This window comes from Spodoptera frugiperda, chromosome 10 (assembly GCF_023101765.2).
Source record: "Spodoptera frugiperda isolate SF20-4 chromosome 10, AGI-APGP_CSIRO_Sfru_2.0, whole genome shotgun sequence".
Classification (NCBI taxonomy): domain Eukaryota; kingdom Metazoa; phylum Arthropoda; class Insecta; order Lepidoptera; family Noctuidae; genus Spodoptera; species Spodoptera frugiperda.
The window spans coordinates 5,397,959-5,421,424 of record NC_064221.1 but is presented as its reverse complement, the minus strand read 5'-3'; the positions used below and the strand labels follow the sequence as shown (position 1 = coordinate 5,421,424).

Sequence of the window (23,466 nt, the reverse complement as noted above, 5' to 3'; positions counted from 1 at the left end):
TATTTGTGTTTACAATATTGTAATTTTTGTTTCTAAATCCATTTTGATTCCATTATTACAAAGTTTAATAAATAAATATATGATTTTGAAATTATCAGCCCATTGTCATTTTAAACCTACGAGCTAGGCGGTAATAAAAATAAGGTAGGCCTTATTTGGTTAGGTTACCTTACGTTACCGAAATTTAAGAGATCAATACTGATGCTATCCCTTTCTAGCGGTCGCACTTTAGGACATAGCCGGGGCCATTAATTAATTATCTATCTTACTAACCTATGTTTTAAGTACCATAATCCCTTGCATCTACTACAACAACTAAGTTCTTACATATTTTATATACTTATCACCTAATTAATATTTACCCACCGTACTCGTGTCATAACCACTAATGACCTAATAAGCATGCACCATCGCATTATTCACTCGTACTAACTCGACGACTGATTCGTACGTATCTATAATTTGAATAATTAATTGCATTCCCTTTAAATAAACGTGTATCTTACTATATCACTGCATGTGCCAACCGTTCGTCTGTTTGTTTTGCTTATTAGTCAATCAAAATATTGTTTTAATGTAACTAACAATATGTAGTGAGAATTTTAGAATTAAAAATGTAATGATAATGGGTTGTTCTACATCCTAATTTAGGGTTCTTACGCAAGAGCGTGTAAATCCTGAAAACTTATTGTCTACATCAAGTTAGTCAGTAGCCAACAGGACTCTAACTCCGATTCCATCGACCGTTGTGTCTGTTGTCACGTCTGCTGCTCATAATTATCGGCCCCAGCGTGGCACGAAACTTGTCGAATGAGCTTGAAGCCGTATAACGTATTTTTTTTACCTTTTATAAGTCTACGTTTGACCATTATTACTTACTTTTTTATGATGGGGGAAAATCATTCAATGACTTCTCCTGCCTTGAGCGAGGCAAGAGGGAGTGTCAAACTCTTACTGACTAAAAACCACCCTGTTTCTACTCCTGCTTTTCGAACTGGAGCCCCGGTAACCTGCTAGGCAGTCCGCAGCTCCGAGTTGGCATCAGCCCTACTGGGCCCCATCTGTGGATTACTCTTGTCTTGACGGTCATTTTATCAGATTTTTAGACAATCTTTTGTGACCATGCAGCAATGAATTATGGTTTACCTATTTATACAGACTTCCTGTTCCTATCCTGTAAATACTCAGCCATTGATTACCTTTCAGGGTTACTGATGATTCCGTTAATAAACTGATTAATAATTAATAATACCTTCAATAACTCACGTGTATTGATCATTCTGTTGTTTATTCTTTATCAAGACCATTGAAGTGATCACTACCATTCATTACTTGAATTAAAGTCAGTCATTAGTTCAACAATATTGCCGTTAAAAATTCTAATATAAATGGTTGAATATAACTTATTCCGGTCTCAATCACAAAATCTGCGGTTTAATCTACGAGTTAATTGTATGGAGTTTCTGTCAAAATACGACATTGATTCAGTTTCGGCACTTAAACTGCAATCTTTAATTCGCCTGGCGCGTATGGAATTTATTGTTTTTTATGTTTTATAAGCTGGTAAACGAGCAGACGGATCGCCTGATGGTAAGTAATCGCCGCCACCCATGGACACCCGAAACACCAGTGGTGTTACAAGTGCGTTGTCGGCCTTTTGGGGGTTAGGAATTTAAGGGTTGTTGGGGTGTCGGGGAATGGGAAGATTGGAAGGGAGGTAATTGGGCCTCCGGTAATCTCACTTACGGCAATCTCACTTTCACATTGATTTTTTCAGCCGCAGCCGTGAGGCTGCGGTACCATTCCGGTCGAGCCGGCCTATTCGTGCCGAAGCATGGCTCTCCCACACTTAGACTTATGGAAAACCATTCTTCATTCAGTGTAGTGGAATATCATCAGGATATTGAAATGTGGACAAGCGAGTAGGATGGATTACCAGATGGCAGATGAGTCACAAATGCATTACCAGCCTTTAAAAGTTTTTGAACTAAGTTATTGGACAATCGAAATGTCCTTACTAAAGCAAGCAAATCAAAGTTGCATTCTAGTCATGGCGTTTAGAAGTGTAAGCAGACTAAATATAAATTAATTAGCTCACGTAAAGCTTCGTAAGCCAGCTTACGGCGAAGTGATGTCGTGTGACGATCATTAGGACTACGACTTACTAATGACATGAAGTACCTCGGATATAAGTATCTACATGTAATAGACATGGCCGACAAATGGATAGTTTCCTTAGTCAAATTCAAAGTCGATACAATAAAATATTAAAAATCAGTGCTGAAGATGGCCACCGGGGTGGTTTTAGTTAGGTGAAAATCCCACACTTCCTAGTCTTTCTCCATAAAAACCTAGGTGCCTTTTGAAGGTTTCTCACCGTCATAAAAAAGTACGTATAAACTTTTTTTTAGCTTTTGTCCCAGAAATAAATCTGCTATTTGACGTAAAAATATGTGATGTATCGTGGGTTTGACTATCGCTTGAAATGGTTCTTTATTCCACAACATTGTGGTTTCGCGTCTAGGTGTAGGTACTCGTATATAATATGTATTTGCGTCTTACACCCACGACACAAGAGGAAATCATCGTGTGAGGCCGCACTATTATACTTACTTAATACTAAATCTCTCTATTAGATTCTCGAAAAATCGATTTGGCAAATTTTAGTCTCGAATGATTTGTAGAAGTCCAGGGAAGGTTTAAAAGATGAGAAAATATCTTTGAGGCGGTACGAACTACGGTACGCAACGAAGTTTGCCGGGTTAGCTCGTATGATATAAACAATTGAACTGGGTAAATAAGGCCAAATCCTCTTATTCCGTAGTTACTCTTTCGGCCACGATCCTATAACATAGTTGCCATCTTGCCATAAAACCACATGGTCAATCGCGTTGTCTACAACTCTCTAAGCTCTATGGACAACCTCTACATAGACATTCTAAAGTATAATAGATTCCAGGAACGGAAATACTTAGGTACCAACTAAAGTACTAAGAAGACTGTTTTTAGAATCCCTAGCCTAGTGACTAGATCTTAACACCTCTCACTTCTAACGGTGTGGGAGAATAGGATAGATAGGATACTGGGTGCATCGTTGGTCAGGTGAGTCGTTGGTACGATTCTCGAGTCGGGTAGTGAATTCTTGAGTGGTTTCTGAGCGGAATTTGTGATGAAAGTTATCATTTTTGTGCCTATTTTGATGGTGCTAATATGATAGTGTGAGGTCCTGTTTGTCAAATTAGTTTAGTTCTGTGTCGGGTTCGTTTCCAAATATATTCGTACAAATTATGACCAGATTCGGAACAAGAATCTATCGAATTGTCTACCACACAAAGCGTAAAGTTGTTCAGTGCAGTATGAGTATACCTTAGTATAAGTTTGCTTTTCGTTTAAAGTAATCGAAACAAGAGCTCGTTCGGCGCTCTGATTGGTTGGTATTCGAGCCGGCTAATCAGAGCGCCCAGCGCCGTACTAAGGATACAGAAATTAAATCTGCAAGATATTGCATGACAGCCAATTGCCCAGGAACTACACTAACCGTCCAGTCAAAGCACTTCAAAGATTTATACAAGAAAACCAATAGAGAAGTTAAGCTATAGGATGCACCACAAAGATAAAACAAATAAATTCCCAATCACTTAGATTAGTCCGATTTGTTCTCAATAAAACTACGTACGTATTTTCGTTTTATCACCTAAAAACATAAATCTATGATAAAAAGTACCGTTGGCACTTTGGTACCGCTAGCTAGGTGGTGCCATCTGTGGTAAGTTATGTGTAATCTCAGTTTGTAATTTATCGGCGCCAAGCATGAATGCCGAGGCGCCTGCGCCGCGTTTTTGCACGCGATGCTGTCTATTTTTAACTGGTAACACTTTACTATAATTAGAAAAAGGTTGTGTCTCACGCTTTGGTTTTGTTGGGATACTCGGGATTCTAAGTAATGCTAATGACATAGGGCTACTGGCTTAAGCGAAGTTTCTTATAGATACACCTAGATGTACCTAGGTAGGTAGATAGTAAGATAGTTTGCAGGTACATTAGCATACATACCACACATGATTCCACCTTTTATGATGATATAGGGGTGATTATATTAGTGAAAGGGGGTTTTTTCTAACTTCTAATAAATGCTTTAGCTATTACATCGACCTACACGACAGCACTTCCATAGCGTACTTCTTTGTAAAAGGTCGGCAACGCAGCTGCGAATGCTCTGGTGTTGCGGGTGTTCATAGGCCGCGCTGATCGCTTACGGTCAGGTGACCTATCTACGCCTTTGCAGCCTATTTCATAAAAAAGTAGCTTTTAGGCTAGGCACAAGAAAAAGTAGTTCACTTTTTTGAAAACATGAATTCTTGTCAATACTGTTGACAATATATATCTTGATTTTATTGTAACTTTCGTGAGACACACTAAATTAATTATTATGTTATCGGCTTTTATTTTATTAATATTTATCTTTATTTTTGTGTCATGGTCGCGTTTACAACCAGATAATTTCATCGAATTTCGCATCCACAACACACCAACACCCACAACAACAATTGCGTGCGCGAATCGAATCCGCAACACGTAGTGCAGCAGCCGGCTGCCCGACCACTGCACCAACAGTGCATGTGCATGTGCGATTACGAAATCGTACGTGTAAAATAGCAAATTGTAATTGTTATTACTCGTAGATAAACTGCGATATCATTTCGTACGGTCAAGATTTGACGTCTATGAAAATATGTTTTATATAAAACACACGTATTAGGTAATAGGGATGCTGACTCGGTATAAATAGATAGGTACATAACTTCGTACATAGATAAAAATTTACTCGAGTATCTATCTAAAAATAACTAATATTAAGTAGGTATTACTTATTATCGCAATAAGACAGCTTCGTTCGTCGAGTGGTAACAATTGCGACTGCCGAGCAAGGGGACTCGGGTTCGATTCCCGTGTCAGGCAAAGTATTACTAGGCTTTTTTCGGTTTTTCGAAATTTTCTCAGTAGTAGTTGCATATTATAAATTGTCACACTAAGCACTCCAATAATATATGTGAATGTTTGTTTGGATGTTTGTCTGTCAATTACACTGAAACTACTGAACAGATTTTAATGGATTTTGGTAAATTTGGAAATTTTGGTATACAGACAGGGTATGAGCTGACTTGAGGTGAAGCCGCAGGCAGAAACTAGCTACTAATATGAATGAACTAATGATACCGACTATGATATAATTATAAGCTTAGCTTTACTATTTTATAACAAGTAATGACGTCAATAGGACGTAACTAGCAAGCTCATCAATTCCATAGAATGTATAATTTTTGATAATTCAACAAAAAGTATAGATTTTTTTAAATAGGTTTGATAGTTAATTTAATTTGTCGTATCGTCATGCCTTTTTATTCCTGAATGGGTAGGCAGAGATGCACATTACGTTACTTAATGACACTGTACAATGGACACCCACTTTACCAGAAACGGCGCGGTTTTTAGTCAGTAAGAGTCTGACACTCCCTCTCGTCTCGCCCAAGGCGAGAGAAGCCATTGGATGATTTTCCCCCTTAAAAAAGGGAAACGATTACACGAGTAGACAATTAGAGTACCTAATCTGAGAAAGCTAGTAAACAGATCCACCACACTCGGGATTTATTTATTGTTTACAATAACTTCGCGTACCTGTGTCCGTTTGCACAATAAGTATTATTTAACTACAGAAAGGAACTATTTAAAACTATTGTATGACATTACTCATATTGAGAACAATATTTCCGCACATTCCATCAAATTGCGCAGTTAGACTTCTGAATCTCAGGAGAAGCGCAACGTCACGCCTTTTATCCCCGAAGAGGTAGGCAGAGGTGCACATTACAGCACGTAATGCCGCTATACAATGTACACCCACTTTTCATCATTTATGTTATAAGTCCCATGTAAAAGGAGGTGAGCCTATTGCCATATACCGGTCACAATTCCAGACTCCGTGCTACTACTGATAAATTTTCGAAAATCCGAAAAAGGCCCAGTAGTACTTTGACCCCTTGTCCGGCAGTCGCACTTGCGACCACTCGACCAATGAGGCAGAATGACAACGAGGTAGATTGGCAAAAATGACAACTCTTTTAAAAAAATAAAAAGATGTTATCTCATATGTGTATGAGTTTACAAACATGTAATTTGGCACAGCAAACTCAAACCTAAGATAAAAATGTAGTGAACCATACAAAAAATATCTGTGCATACATCGAACCGGCAACGCACGTGTAGCATAGCCGTCCAGCCACTACGCCAAGCCTGGAGTCATACTCTCCTTACTTATTTGTCTAATATTAAACATAGCTACAGTTCCTTAGCTATATTTCTAATACCTACGTTTTTTTTGTCAAGCACTAAAAAGCGTACTATCTCAAACAAAACTATGGATTAGAACTTTTCCAAAAAGTATTTAATTTAACTAACTGAACGACCTAAATTAATTATCCTATTATAATATTGTTAATTTACTTATTATCTTATTTCCTGCCCTATCTATCCCCTCCGTTTGACAGAATCGAGCTTAATGTAGAATAGCTTTACAAGCATGCCTAGCTAGTTAAGATTACAGTTTTAAACAAATAACATCGTTCGTCGGGCGAGCGGGTCTTGGGCGCCGTCAGCCATTCGGCCTCTGTGACGCGCCAAGTAAGGTTGCGCGCGCTTTTCAATTTTTAATCTGTGCATCGTAAGACATAGTGTAAAGTTGAAATATTTTTTTAAAAATGTTGAAGTATACTATGAAGAAATATTGTGCGGAGGGGAGCAAGTTCAACCAAATTATTATTGCGTGCTTGAGTAAGTTTTATTTTTCAAATATTCGCCCCTTTTCCTTTAATTTTAAATCTGGGATTTTGTTACGCTATACCTAAGTTTAGTTAAGTTTGGTGATTTTTAGATCTATTATGATTATCTTCTTTATGATTATAATAAAATAATAGATGGATTCCCTAATTTTTAGTTAGCAAGGTAATTTTTTAAGGAACTCTGAGTTTTTGGATTGTTATAAGTTATTAGTTTCGACAGTAATTTGATTACTGAATCAAATGGTTGCCTATTGAGTTTTTTTAAATACTCAGATGGCACGTAACTTACTACTTATTGCCTTATGTATGTATGTAGATGGCTAGTTCTCAATTTACCAATTTAACAGTAACTTTTCATGTTACATTTAAGTATTTAAGAAGCGTACCTCTGCCTCAGTCCTTTAAGGAAATCAGGCGTGATGTTGTATTAGAATACCTAATTTGGGGCTTTTAAATTTTTGGAAAATTCTCTGGAAATGTGTTTGGAATTGGATCCAGTTAATGGCAATAGGTTGATAAACATTTCCTATTACATGGAACTTATAAAATAATGGTGTAAAGTGGGTGTTGCATGCAAAAAATATATGCGAAGTGCACTTATGCAGTGCACCTCTGCCTAACTCCTTCGGAAATAATAGTTGTAATGTTATGTTTTTTTAATTCATGCGATATGCCTTTGGCTTTCCTGATAAGATGTTAATGAAATGATCTATTACGATTGTTTAAATTAAAAAAAAACATAATACTTACCTACTTAGATAGCCAACAATAGGTATCGTCAATTGTTTGTGTAGGTACTTAAGTAGGAAACAATATTTAAAGACAATTAAGTAAACTAAGTAGGTACCAATGGATTATGGTGAATGGATAATTCAGTAAAATGACCGAAAATTAGTGAGATTCCAGAGTCACACTTGTGACATTAGGAAGCATAGGTATATCAAGAGCATCCGGAGCTGCGGACTGCCTAGCTGGTTAGAGCGAGCTCGAGCTCCAGCTCGAAAAGCAGGAGTAGGAACGGGGTGGTTTTTAGTCAGTAAGAGTCTGACACTCTCTCTCGCCTCGCTCAAAGCGAAAGAAGTCATTGGATGATTTTGCCCCTTAAAATGACTTGCCTTGGGTGAGGCGAAAGGGAGTGTCAGACTCTTACTGACTAAAAACCGCCCCGTTCCTTCTCCTACTTCGAACTGCAGCCCCGATAAGCCTGCTAGGTAGTCCGCAGCTCCGGCACAACATAGTAAAGGAAATATAAAACCTTTTAGCTAGAATCGAATCCACATCGTCGTATTAGAAAGACGTTTGAAACCGACTCATTAACCAATCGTCCACGAGCACTATACTGCTCACCCCTTCGGAAAATAAAAGATGCGTTGTTATGCGAACTTGCAAATGTTTTGTAAACACTAAACCCGCGGCCTACAGGGAAAATTTATTTTATCAATGACTCTTGTTGACCATTCCACAGACACATCTGATCGGTGGAAAATTATCAGTGTGTTACTGTATCGGAAAATTAATAATTTGTAATATTTGTTACTTTCACGCTCACTGTCAAAATGTAAATCCAAGGTGACCGTTGCACGAATTTAAATAAAGTAGTAATAAGTATTAATTTTTGCAATATATAGTTTTTTTATGGAATAGGAGGCAAACGAGTAGACGGGCCACCAGAGTAGCAGCACTAGTTTTAGTTTTATTTAGAAAAAAAAATGGTTACCGTATTTTTATTTTCTCCTTTATTATAAATTTTTAATTTAAATTTGGCATATGTACCTAACGTAGATTTTAATCTAAATTATGTAAAAGAAGAGAGGAGGAGAGGTTATGGATCAAAAAATACATTTTTATCCCAGAATTTTTGCAGGATCTAGATTAACGTGGGAAAACGTTATTTATAATTTACTTATGTGTGATACGAGTTGTGTGATACAAAATGAATAATAGAGACCTAAGACAGTGCACTGCCCAACATTATATATTTTTTTACGTATGTAAGATTTGTATGTCTCTGCCGTTTTATTTGCAACATTTATTCATTTAAATTCTCCATATTGGGTGATCAGAAGATAGTGTGTAAGAATGTCTTCACATAGCTCTGAATTTATTAGCATAAAGCTTATTAAATTAGCAGTATTAAAACTTGTCATGAATCGCTTTGTCTATTGGTTCAGTCATTAATCTTCTTTGGCGGTTTGCACGTGAGAGGATCGTGCTTCAGCATGATTACACCATCAAAAAACGTACGACCACCTTAAGCAGGAGCTACAGACTACTTAGTGAGTTACCGGGGCTCCGGCTCGAAGAGTAGGAGTAGGAACGGGGGTGGTTTTTAGTCAGTAAGAGTCTGAAACTCCCTCTCGCCTCACCCTATGCGGGAGAAGTCATTGGATGATTTACCTCTTTAGAAAAAGCCTTATGCATACATGACACATAATATTCCCTCTTCAGGTTGGTCCCCATTCCCGTAACATTATGGGAATGGGTTCCATGTAATACGAGTAATTAATGAGCCTGTTGTCATGCACTAAGTAAGTACAATTTCCGATTCTGTACTATTAATCCCTCTGATCTCTTGTTGTGACGTTATCCTTGTCGACTAATTTGAAACCTGTAGGTAAGAGTAGGGATGGTGATGGTGACAAAAAGATTCAACTCTGATCTCATCATCAAGCAAGTACAAAGAGGCGATGCTAATAATGTTATTGTGAGACACAAAGAAACGGCCCTGCCCAATGATATTATAAGTAAAAAGATGTGGGTTAAAGTAATATATTTTCTAAAAACCAAAAACAGTCCAGGTATCCTTTGCCTTATCTTAGAAACAAATTAGACATCAATTGCTCATAAAACCATTAGACCTCCGATACTTTTACAAGAGTGGAGTAAAAATGTCCGCCATAAACATTGCAGGTGACATAATAATGAGAATATAATTATAATGGACTTATGGTACAGATGTATATGTATGTAAAGCTGCAATTTATAACTCCTTCCTACAATCTGTGATGTAGGAATATGAGAAAGTTTTTCTTGGACTTACCTACTTTTAAATGCAAATGGATTTATGCTACATAGTTTTTACTTTTTTATGATATAAGCCGATAAATGAGCAGACGGATCACCTGATGGTAGGCGATAGCCGCTGCCCATGGACACCCGAAACACCAGAGGCGTTACAAGTGCGTTGCCGGCTTTTTGCGGGTTAGGAATTTAAAGGTTGTTGGGTAATCGGGGATTGGGAAGATTGGGTAACGAAAGTGTGCGTATGCAGTGCGGTTATGAGGACATTAGCCCTTATTCTTTAAATATATTTTCTTTACCTATCTATGTATTACAAAATACATGAGTAGTTATATTATGACCGTCCCAGATATTTATGGGTGTAACCTAGATACGTGCGTGATTGGGAGCGAGCCTATTGTTTTCAAAATACACCATAATATGTATGTTGAAGTTTAATCTTAATTGCTTAAAGTACTCACTTACTCAGTACCAGGTGCTTATGTACTGCAGTTGCATGGCATATTACAGTGTCGCAGGATTGTGTTTATTTATTGTTAATATTTAAAATTGTGACTGCCTCGTTGGTCGAGTGATCGCAAGTATGACTGCCGGACAAGGGGTGTCGGGTTCGATTCCAGGGTCGGGTAAAGTATTACTGGGCTTTTTTCGAAAATTTCTTATTAGTGGGCACGGTGTCTGGAATTCTGCCCAATATATGGCAATAGTGGTTGAGCCTCACCCCCTGAGACATGTGACTTAAAACACAAATGGAGAAAAGTGGGTGTACACTGTATAGCGGCATTACGTGCCGTAATGTGCAATGTGCACCTCTGCCTACCCTTTCAGGGATAAAAGGTGTGTATCAATTAATATTGATACATTCATAACACTAAGGCAATATTATGACACCCTATTTTTAATCACAATAAATTCTATATTTGACTAAATTCCATAGGCATAACTAAATAGGTGTGTAAAGTGCGTCATTGACGTCCTTCTATTTAGTAGCCATTGAAAGAAAACCGAATGTTATGCTGTAATCATACATAATATCTCATGTATTGTAACAATTGTACCTTCGGATTCCGTGCGGAACAATACTTTTAATGACTAGGTAACGGTATTTACTTTGTGCGTAATCCTTTGATTTCTGCTCGTAAATTATCTGCGTATTAGGGTGTGGCCATATTAAATAAATCTGCGACGTTTGTAACTAGAGTAGTTATTTTTTTTTTTAGTCTTTATTTTATACTAGCGACCCGCTCCTGCTTCGCATGGATGCAATGGTCATATATTATGCATGTATTATACATATGAACCTTCTTCTTGAATCACTCTATCTATAAAAAAACGCATCATAATCCGTTGCGTAGTTTTAAAGATTTAAGAATATAAAGGGACATAAGGACAGAGAAAGCGACTTTGTTTTATACTATGTAGTGAAGTAGGGCTTTTTTCCTAAGAGAAAAACGTCAGCCCCGTTATAGGATACAAAATTAGTACAGTCTACATACTACAATGAAGTAGCTAAACTATTAACAGCTTTAGCTTACCCTTAACCTTAAACATAAAATAATTAAATGATACAAAGATCTAGCCTCAGAATGATAATGTCGACGCTAAAATGCTATGATAAAAACAATACCTATTAAGTCTTTGACTGCCAATAGAAAACTGTTGAAGGCAAATCCTCTGCTAACGTCGGTCACCGGTGACCACCACGGCGTTCAATGTGTTAAACGACTTTACCTTCATGCATAGATACTTTTTCTTCAATCTCTAACGTAATTGGACACAAACTGCTCTACCCTTTCTCTATACTCCTACAGGAAATAATACGCATGTTTTTCTGATATGGCGTTGCAAAACAATTTCCTAGAATCACAAAACAAAGGGAAAACATCCCTCTTGATACGTAGATACTTCATTTTATTTGCTCACAACATTTCCATGTGGCCACTTGACTCCCAAACCTTCGGGGCTGAACGCCATAACAGTTACTGCGAAAGCAAGTAAACATGTGCGTAACATGTTGACTTTGATTCGGCAACAATTGCTATCGTTAGCAGTCCATTTCTTACATAAAAATGAGGGGCATGTTTTCCAAAGATCTAATTTCTATATACTATATATTATATGACTGCCTCGTTGGCCGAGTGGTTGCAAGTGCGACTGCCGGGCAAGGGGTCTCGGGTTCGATTCCCGGGTCAGGCGAAGTATTACTGGGTTTTTTTCGATTTTTCGAAAATTTCTCAGTGGTAGCACGGAGTCTGGAAATGTGCCCGGTATATGGCAATAGGCTCACCACCTATGGGACCTATTACAGCCAACTCATGCACACTCACACACACGTTTAAATAATTTAGATTTTTGTTTTTGTTACTGTACTGTTCTTATTGTATTTAAAATCAGTACTTACTGTTGTGAAGGAGCGGAGTCTTTGAATACAGGCATTATCTGCTTAAATGAAGACTCCAAACCCAATATCTGTTTGTGTATACCTTTTGGATACAATAAACGTTATTATATTATTATTGTATTATATATTTTTATTCATTTATTTATTTACTTTACTTGATAATTACATTTTTAAATATTCAATTAAAAAAAAACATTTAAAAATATAAAAAGCAGTAGCCCACCAGTAACGGGATAAATCCAAGCTACTGGCTAGGTCAGGGCTCAAGAAATTGATGGTAATAATATATATTATATATATATATATATATATATATATATATCTTTATATATATAATTCTTCTGTACGTGTGTATGTCACTGAACTCCTCTTAAACGACTAGACGGATTTTGATGAAACTTTTTGTGTGTGTTCAAGAGGATCTGAGAATGGTTTAGATTCACAATTTCGTCCGCTGGACAATGTTTTTTTAATTAATTTTTAATTTATTAGTAGTTGTTGATTTTGGAATGTTTTACATCGGATCCGACGGACGGCGCTACCATCGCAGTGTCAAATATTAATGACGTTAGATATTGTCATAACATTTGAATAATAATTTTCATCAAAAAGGTCCAGAATGTTTTAGCTTATTAAAAAAAGAATAAAATTTTCAAATTAACGTGTAGACAGGACAACGTCTGTCGGGTCCGCTAGTATTATATATATTATTACCATCAGGTGATCTGTCTGCTCTTTAACCGGCTTATATCATAAAAAAATACAAATGAAAACTAGAAAGGCGACCTATCCAGAAAACTAGTTTTTACTAAATCATACTTGCATAGGTCACCTCCAATATTTGCTATCGATTTACATTTAGCATAATTCTTCGTTTTCGAAAATCTAAAAACTATTCTATTATACTATATTTGTCAAAGCCTGTCAGAGCTCCATTGTTAACGATAGCAGAACAAAAAACCAGATTATTTAATATTTATTTAAGCTTAGGTATACAATATGTCGTACAGATTGATCAAATAAATTGTTTAAGACTAAAAGGTATGTACATTCTAATAAAATTTATGCTATCAGTCAGTTATACTCATGATCACTTCTTTAGCACATGTTCCGTGGTATGTTTACACGTGGTTGATATTCATAGTCTTTGTTTCTTAAAAAGGGTAGACAGAGACCTACATAATAAGTGTTCCTTAAGTTGACTTATCTTCGTTATCAATCTCCTACCTATGTGCGATTGGGCCCAGTAGGGCTGCGGACTACCTAGCGGTTTTACCGGGGCTCCGGCTCAAAAAGCAGGAGTAGGAACGGGGTGGTTTTTAGTCAGTAAAAGTCTGACATTCCCTCTTGCCTCGCCTAAAGCGGGAGAAGTCATTGGATGATTTTCCCCTTAAAAAAACAAACATATGATATGTGCGATTAAGATAGGTTTACTACTCATAATGCTCACAGTTGGTATGTTACTGACAAATCGAGTGATCGGAAATTTGAGTGTCAAGCAAGGAGTCTTGATTATAATTTGGTCGAGCAAAGTATTATTGAGGTTGAGGAGGTCTGGAATTGAGCTGCTGTATGCGATGAGGTGCCACGTTCAAAACCAAGGCAAAATGAGTACCTAATAAAAGCTCCATCATTTAACTCTTCATCTGCTGCGGATCCACAGGAGACACATGTCCGAATACTCAAACGTTACTTAATTTTAAGACGCTCTCAAAACTAGTTCTGTCACTATCAATTCTTTATAAAATGACAGAGATAGCTCGATATTTAAGTACAACTTAAAATTGAGTAGCATTACAGTATTCGGGCGACAATGTGTTTTCTATAGTTGTCTTATACATATACATACATTATATATACGAGAGTTTAATCAGAAGTACCGAAGTACCTAAGGTACACATGTCTTAACCACGCTTCTTCATGAGACATTGTAAGGGAGTGAAGTTCATGTTGGGTCATTAATTGTCCCGGATCAATTGGCTAGGGTCTCCATATTGCCTCGTTGATTGGTTGATTCAACTCGTGCGCAGACGCCGTGCAGTCTCGACCCTTCTATGTCGGAATTAATTTGTGATATCAACATGCATGATTAATTGTGCTATTATTGTTTTGTTTTGAGATGAATTCTTTAATTAATTACAATGTTTCGGTTTAGCAGTAGAATGAGCTTGCTGAGGTTTGAGTTTGTAACGTAACGATGGAGTTTCTTGCTCGTTCTTCTCCATTCGAAGCTGCACTTTGGAACGAGCACCTAGCTTCACTGACAGACAGACTGACGGACAATTCAATTTGACGTTTTAAAAGTGCTTAATTTAGGATTAATTGAATCTGCATCCTATGAGATGACTTCCATTAAATAGAAAACTGTAATAAAAATCAAAATGGGCGTACTCACTAAAGATGGGGACAGTCTATTACAACTTCATCGTCTAACGACTACTAGTCTCAATACCCTACAACTCATTAAGACCTTTATAGATGACTTCAAGTCCCCATTGGCTCATGATCAACGCATGTCTTCCGTGATAGGGTCAGGAAGCCAGTTTACAAGATTAGCTGGCACGGAGTCAAGAGCACGTGTGTAAACAACAGCACATCAAATCATCTTAACTGCAACTTTAATACATTTTGCAAACGAGCAAACAGATTAATTCATGGGACCTAAGCAATCAGCGCTAACCATGGCATCCATAACACTAAAGGAGTTATTAGAATGCTGCCAGTCTTTTGGAAGTTAATTATTTAAGGATTGGACCTTAATATTATACGTCGAATTACAACACATACGTTGTTTCACGCCGGTTTTCTACTAGGTCGAGAAATCACTCCGGTTGAGACAACCCATGCATGTCGCAGCATGGCTTTGACACCAAGATAACCATAATGCCATTATAGGCACCGATTTCGCGAAGGATTAGCCTGATCTCGGAAACCAGTCCAAGATACCTTGTGATACTTAGATTTTAAACCGCATTACCACAAAATATTTGAAATCTATTGACAGTTAACCTTCAAGAAAAGAGCGTATTCCTTTTTAAAAGGCCATTAACGCACCTATAACTCCACGTGTTGGTGTCCATAGGCGGCGCTGATCGCTTACCTTTAGGTACTCCCGCTCTGCTTGTTTGCCCTCTACCTATTGCATAAAAAAGTTTGGATATGCTTGATGCACCACCATCTGCACGAGCTCCTACTAATTAAATATTGCTTAACGTGCCCCAAGATTGTTTTGTTTTGGAATGGCAATTGAGCATCTAAAGAATTCCATGCAGCTAATGAAACTGTTTTTTGTTTGTCCCACTATTTGGCTTACTTCGAGTAATACGTGATTGACCCAATATTATTTAAATTTTCGGTTATTTTAATTGAGTGTTTTTGTTCTTCGATCTGTTTGTTCACGGAATTTGCCACACTTATGTCGGTCGGTCTTAATTTTGCATTGAGTCTTTTGTTATTGAAAATTGAGAGCGCATGTAACTCCTAAATTAAAATTGGGAATTTATTTATTTGTCGGGGGTTTCCAACTACACTGATTTAATTGGTCATCAATGTGTCTTTGTTCCTATTTTGTCATACTTTCGAATATCACATTGGATTGGGATTAGATACAATGCTTTTATACGAAATAAAAAAAACTTTATGAAATCCATTATTATATATTTATTCACTCAAATCCTTAGCAATTAATACTTTCTCCAAACTCATAAATACTTAACACTGCACTTGTTACAGTGGTCCTACCAGTATTTTCTTATGGCACGGCAATTGGCTGGATCTCTCCAATGGGTCCTCGCCTAATGTCCGAGGACACTCCAGCGGCTGCTCCAGTGCATCCAGACACCATATCCTGGATGGCATCAGTAGTCTACCTGGTTGGAACACCCACCGTGTTCCTATTCGGATACATCGTGGACAACTATGGACGGAAGAAGGCGTTGATGCTGACTTCATTTTCTATGGCTGTAAGTTTTCTATGTTTTATTTTTTAAGTTCCTGGAGAAAATATGTGGACAGATTTAATTGGAGAATTAGAATTTTAAATTAGTTATTTTAATTTTCACGTTAGACAAATACGTAACATAAACTTTTTGTTCCCGAAAATATAATATTATCTACTTTAAAAAACCTAATGTTTTAATTAGACACTGAGTAGGAACGAGCTAGTTACTCGACAATCATTCGTATCTGATGACTCAATCAATTATGCACTTACATAGCTTTTATTTGAGAACTTATCTCGACCACTAATTTGCACATTTCCAGGCATGCTGGGCTCTCAAACTCTACTCAACGGAGACGTGGGCCCTTATAACAGCAAGAGCGATCGTGGGGCTTGGAGTCAGTGGCTCCTACGTCGTCACACCCTTGTACATCAAGGAGATCAGTGAGGATACCATCAGAGGAACTCTTGGCAGCTTAGTGGTTCTCTCGCAGAACTTGGGCAACCTGTTCGCGTATGTCATGGGAGAGTACCTGAGCTACCATGCGATGCTCTGGGTGTGTCTGATCGTGCCCATCCTGCATTTGGTGTTGTTCATGGCTATGCCTGAGACGCCGTCGTTTTTGCTGAAGAGCGGGAAGGTTGAGGTGAGGAATAGTTTTGTTTATTTATTCGCAGTTTAACCTCTCGTAGGGATATGAGACAATAATAGAAAACAAATTGTGTCTCGGCACTATCTTAAAATTATTAATACTATTTGGCACAAATTCTGTGACTTTTTAAGATCGGAAAACCTAAAACTCGACCTGGGGATCATACTCTTGAGACATCTCATATTTTATCTATATCAAAACCAATTTTTGATCGAAATCAATGCCGCGCGGCATGTCCGTAACATTCCTAGACAACCTATAACATTACAGCTGTCAAGAAACAAGAAGCTGATCCCACAGAATTTAATACTTGATTCATTTCATTATTTATTTTGTTTGAAAATTTAAATTTTTATTTTCGGTTTTCGTTGAAATACTTAGTTGTATTATGCTTCTGTGGGTGAGTAGGTACTTGTAGTTTCATTTAAATCATAATAATACGAGTGATCTTCATACTGTATAAATAAATGGCTTTAGATATCTGTGGTTTAGTTTGGTAATATGTTATTAGGAAGCTCGAGACGCGCTAGCTTGGCTAAGGTGCCGAGCGCCGTCCGAGCCTGCGGTGGACAACGAGCTACAAAACTTGCTGCTTGAGTTGGAACAGAGCAAGTCGGGCAAGATGAGCGCTGCACTCAAAACTCTTGGTGAGTTGCATTAGAAGGAGCTAAACCATGGATTGTACTAACTGCCGTACTCAGAGTCATTTAATGGTTACTTAACCTAGTCCTTAATACTGGTTTTCGGAACAAAATCGTTACTAAGGAATAGTTTAAGTAACCATTAAATATCTCTGAGTGCGGTAGCTAGACAGGATCCTTAGGAGCGTAGTAATCAATGCCTACTTTTTGTACATTTTACACTTTAACACACCTCCTTACACAAACCTTGTTCCGATTGATATTATCGGACAAAAAAGGCATTATCTATTTGAATAATGCTTGTCGTGCTACGAGCACGACAAGCAGGTCCCCACTCAGTTATATATAAGAGATCTTAATTGTGAAAAAGCTCAGTTTTCAATTGCAATCAGCACCCTTAGTACGGGTTTGCTTTACGTTTAAAGTTTTAAATCGAAACGAGAGCGCAATCGGCGCTTGATTGGCCGGCTCGTATAAACCAACTAATAAGGACGCCACAGCGGGTACAATTTACAGCTTCTATTGCAATTAAAATAAACAATAACTAACTTTAAAGAACAGTACTCTTCTGCCAATAACTCTAAGGAATTTAAGCCAAAGTCATACCGACGAGGCACAGCAACAAGCCTTCGATCCACAGCGGACTAGCCGAGTCATTAGTTTGTGTGAACAGCCATACGGTAACAATATGTAAACGGCCGGTAGCAAGCACCATGGGTACCTATAACGGGAACCCTCTAGCAAACAGCTTAGAGAATATTTGTCCAAAGTAATGCTCTCAACACGGCCGCGGCTCATGTTTAGCTAACTCATAAATAGGTTTTTGGGTTAGAACTCCCACTATTTTCCAGTTTTTTGTAGTTTTTTTGGGACGCTCAACTGGTTTCGTTGTTGGTAACACTTTTGGTGTTAGAAAATGAAATGTTGTAATAATTGATTGGTACAATAGTGTTGTTCTTTGAAATTTAATTCCTTATTTTACGGTGTAATCATACTTATACAAATTACCTAAGTGTTAGTTGAAAATGATAAGACATTTTTAAATCTATAATTAGCTAAATAAAATCTTATTTTAGTAATGAAAACGAATAATACTTTTCTACATATTTATTTCTGGCTTCAATCACGTTATGCAAGACCTAATAGGTCAATAATCCCTACTCAGGTTAACCGGTTGTTTTTTATAGATAATAAATTTTTTTTGGTAGTTTGAATAAAAAAAATAAAATGTTATACAGGTTGTGAACGGAATGCTCCTAAATTCCGCAAGCAGGTGATGGCGAAAAACTAGTTTTATTCTCAACGAATTAAGGAATTAAATATTTATTTTATATAATAATAATAGTTGTTACCAACTAATTAGCAACACAAGCAATTACAAAGGTTTTGTGGGGCTTAGTATATAAAAATGTAATCTGTGTGGAAATCGAATAAATAAATAATAATAAGACATGCTGCACGGAAACAAAAACTATTAATACTATAAAAATATAAAATATTTGTAGCGTTTTTCGGGAACGTTCCGTTTAGGTACACTCTGTATTTAAAATTGACGCCCAAAATCTATCTTTTCAGTCTCTACAATTCATTATAGCCAGTATTTTCCTCTTTTTATTCATTACACAAAAATCGATTCAGAAAACAATTGGGTAGTTTCCTAGGTCAAAAATAAATTATTTTGATATTTCAATATAATAAAATATCCCAAAATAATCGTATTTTCATTCATTCATTTGACGATATACTTATTTATTTAATTTTTCTTGCTATTTTTTGCGTAATAAGTAGGCTATTTGACGCAAAAAAATTATGACGTCAAAATTTGCAATGTCACAAAATTCATAGAAAAGTAACGTTTTTGACACTTCGATAAAAGTATTGAATTTTACTAGTAGGATAATACCCTATTATACATCTACACAGGTGTACCAGGAGCACAACACTATAGTAGCGTGTCTCAGTTTATGTAGGTACATTCCCATGTCGGTGTAACACGGGCCCACCGTTATAACTGGCTACCGGACGAAAATCTTACGGTTGCGGTCGTCAAGGCACGGGTTTGTTTCCGTATTTTGTAAATATTTAACTAAGTTGTTGTGTTGGTTATAATATAGATTTTAATAGCTTTATTCATATTTTATTATTTTAATAGTTTTATTCATATTTTATTACCGTTGATAAGTCTGCGTTTGGCCACCAACCCGCTTTCTGCCAGAACGGCGAAACAAATAGTTTTATATTTTTATTAGCTGACCTGGTAAATTTCGTACCGCCTCAAACATTTTTTCTCGCCTTAAACCTGCCAATGGACTTCCACAAATAATTTAAGATCAAAATTAGCCAAATCGATTCAGCCGTTTTCGAGTGTTAGTAAGACTAACTAACGGTAATTGATTTTTATATAGATACCTAAAGAGATAGTTTTGTTAAACTTTGAGACATACATACATCATGCCTTCTTTATTTTAATGTGTTTGATAGATGTAGACAAGAAAAAGGTTTAAACATTAATATTTAATTCGCCAAAATTGTGAATGAAATTAGAATTTTAGATCCCTTTGTTAATTAACTTGGAGATTAATAGAACACATATTATTTGTGTTAAAAATTTAATAATTAATATTCTTTTATTCTAAACCTCAAGAAATGATCAGCAACATTTTGATTTTTGCACGCTGCACCAACGCCATCTCTATTCAAAATCTAACACTACCGTTCTTTTTTCGCAGTAACCGACCGCAGTACGTTTAGAGCGTTCCGCATAGTGCTCATCATCACAGTGGCTCGAGAGTTGTGTGGCTGTCTAGCTGTGCTGCACTTCGCATCGCTCATCTTCAGCAAGGCCAGTGCAGGCTGCCTGCTCACTGCCAACCAACAAGCAGCTATACTGGGTCTTGTACAGTTTGTGGGATCCTGCACCGCTTCTAGCCTGGTGGAAAGGACTGGGAGGAAGGTAAGATTATCGTTATGAAATTTTTAGACGGCACAAGCACTAAATTATGACCGGCTTTTTTAAACCTGGCTGAAATAGGCTTAAATCACCTAAATGATGTTCATATGTACCCATGACTGCACGGTTGGCTGGGCAACTGGCTCAAAGTCAAAGGTTGTTGTGCAAAGTGTAGCGGGTTCGACTTCCGCACGGAGCAACTCTTTGTGTGATCCACAAATTGTAGTTTTGGGTCTGGGTGTCATGTGTATGTGAAATTATATTACAAACTTACAATTTCACATACACGCACCCACGATACAGGAGAAAATCCTAGCGTGGCAGTCCAACGTTTTTTTAAAAGATATAAGAATATAGTTTATTTACATCCTTTTGTAATGGGGATGACCGACAAGTTTCGTCTCTACTGGAGCCCTTAATGAAGAATTGTGTCGCAGACGCATTAATGACTGGAATCGTTAATTAATTTAGGTATAATTACCGATGGTACAATCTTAGTAAATTAAATGCATCGTGGTAATTTTGTCCTTCTCTCTCCTCAGCCACTTCTCGGCACAACATGTCTGGTCTCTGGCATAGCCATGTGTGCCCTCGGCGCGTGGTTCTACGCCCACATCGGCGCTGACACTGAGACCGCATCCTGGCTGCCTATAGTCGCACTGTGTCTGTGCATATACTGCGACGCAGCTGGCCTACAGCCCGTGCCGTTCGTGATTATGACCGAGATGTTCTCATTCCAGGTTCGTTTTGAATATTTTAATATCTATTAAAGTAATATTATTTTAAGTATGTATACAGAGTTGTTGTTGTTGAAGAACTTAACACAATATGTAAAGAAGCATTGTATTCGTTTTAGAAAAAACAATAAATAGCGTTTAAATTGATATTTATTACGAGTGAATTTAAGCTTTCATTGATATGATATGTGAATGATATGAAATGTTCAATGCTAATGATATTCTCATTCCACTCGTAATAAACCCAAATAGGAACAAACAAAGAACTATATGGGTATTCGCTCGTTAATTTCAGTAAGACAAGTGAAACATTTTCGGACAAAATTGTCTTCCATGCTAAAGTACCTTTTTCTATATTTCCAGCTCCGTGGCACAGTAACAGCGATAGTAATCGCGTTCGCTTGCGGTCTCATGTCCGTGGAACTCCGAGTATTCCATCCGATCGCATCATCAGTGGGACTCTACCTCATCTTCTGGCTGTTCTCAGGAGTTTGCCTAATCAGTACTGTGTACATCGCATGCGTAGTTCCAGAAACCAAGATGAGGTCCTTAGACGAGATCTACGCGGAAATCGGAGGCAAGGACACTAAAGTGAAAAACAAAGAAAAAGACTGTGAAGCTGACGTCACAAAGCTGTAGACTATCACATGACGTCACAAGTCATGTTTGTATTATTTTGAAGTTAAGTGTCAAAGTATTCGTTCAAGTTCGGTTAGATTTGAAAGTTATTGGTACGGCTTAACAGTGATATTTTGCACTTTATGTGTGTAGGCATAGGATTTATTTTTAAGTATTCTGAATACGACGAACTCAGTGAGTTTTTTTATGTAGGTACTTATCTTGTTTAATTATTTAGGCTGTCTAAGTTATACGTGTAGGATGTAAAGATTTTGTATTGTAGATTAGATTAGAATAGTAAGTAGAGTAAAACATATAATAATATTTATAAATGAATACTCAGCTTTGTACTTATAAGTACTTAGTTTAGTGTATTAATAATACTTAATTTTTTTAAAAGTCCCGCCATTTTAAATTATATTAGTGTGCCATAAAACTTTATTCAATGGCCGAAAAATGATTTAAGGCTATAAAAGTTTATAGGGCTAATTTGTTCACGATTACCCTTAGGTCCAAGCATCATACCTATAGAAATTGTAAAAAAACAGGACCCAGAATGGGGCCCTGAGGTACCCCACCTGAGACCGTGTGGCACCGGTCTTTCGTCACCATTGATGGTAATTAGGTCCAAGAGGAAGTAGGATTTCTATAACCCTTAGTAGATTGCATTGGTAACTTACAGAAAAGCGAATGATATTACATATACGTATGTAATGTGCCATTTCATTTAGTATATTTTTCACAATATCTAATAAGTTACTGTTATCATAACTGTTCCATCTCATAAGGAAAAGTGAAATTATAAAATTGTGAAATAGATCCATAGTATTTTTTAATTTTCTCTTATTTATAAACTCGATAATGTAATTGTGAGTTGTAAGTAACACCTGTATTACGAAATTCAACCTAATTTGCTTAGGAATTGAGGGCAAAGTTACATGTACCGAATATTGTTACTAATGCAACATTGCTATACAAACGATGTGTAAAGAAATTGAGTTTCAATTGGTTGTCATTTTATTTATTTATATTATCGTCAAAATTATATGAAAAAGAATCTCGTTATGTAATATTTTTGTTACTTAGAAATAAATAAGTAAATTATGTAAATTGTGTCGTTTTACTATCTTCTGTACCCTTAGTACGAGTTTGCTTTCCGTTTAACGTAATGGGAACGAAAGCGTGTTCGACGCTCCGATTGTCCGGCTCGAGTGAATCAACCAATAAGAGCGCAGAACGTGCTCTCGTTTAAACGTAAAACAAACTCGTACGTAAGCCCTCTGAAATACACTTCGTACTTTTTTATCAAGGTCTTTGAAACCTCAAGGTGCTAGCCTTAACTAACCTAGCGATTTAGAACTTTATCCCGATATATTCCCGGTGGTGAATAAAAACCAATATTTTTTTAGTGTCACTTGCTAGTTTCTTGTTTAAGTGACTCATCAAGTTCATCCACACAGTTTAAAAAGAAAGGGGGGTTTAAAAATAAAACAGCAGATTCACAAGCAATGGAATGTTTACAATTGCAATGATAAAGTCCTTACAATATCATGTGTAAGTACATAATTATGTATAAGCCTCGTCCGAAAGACAGTCTCACTTTGCCTATAATACATAATTTACATAAATAGGTTATACAGCGGATAAACTCTCAAAATCCAATCCATTC

General features: G+C 36.9%; 1 protein-coding gene across 1 annotated transcript; it reads left to right on the top strand.

Annotated features, from left to right (window-relative positions):
• The first annotated feature begins 6,600 nt into the window (after positions 1-6,600).
• Positions 6,601-22,907, top strand: LOC118277649 (facilitated trehalose transporter Tret1). The gene is made up of 7 exons (XM_035596542.2): positions 6,601-6,828; positions 15,991-16,220; positions 16,522-16,845; positions 17,363-17,498; positions 20,222-20,445; positions 20,985-21,182; positions 21,543-22,907. Exons 1-7 carry the CDS (start codon positions 6,756-6,758, stop codon positions 21,816-21,818), a joined length of 1,461 nt encoding a protein of 486 aa, XP_035452435.1. The 5' UTR covers positions 6,601-6,755; the 3' UTR covers positions 21,819-22,907.
• Positions 22,908-23,466: the final 559 nt, after the last annotated feature.

Excerpts from the sequence above, each read along its gene's own strand:
- LOC118277649 (XM_035596542.2), top strand. The coding sequence starts at position 6,756 with ATGTTGAAGTATACTATGAAGAAATATTGTGCGGAGGGGAGCAAGTTC. Across the intron at positions 16,846-17,362 it reads TGAAGAGCGGGAAGGTTGAG|GAAGCTCGAGACGCGCTAGC; the intron begins GTGAGGAATAGT and ends ATATGTTATTAG. Across the intron at positions 21,183-21,542 it reads CCGAGATGTTCTCATTCCAG|CTCCGTGGCACAGTAACAGC; the intron begins GTTCGTTTTGAA and ends CTATATTTCCAG.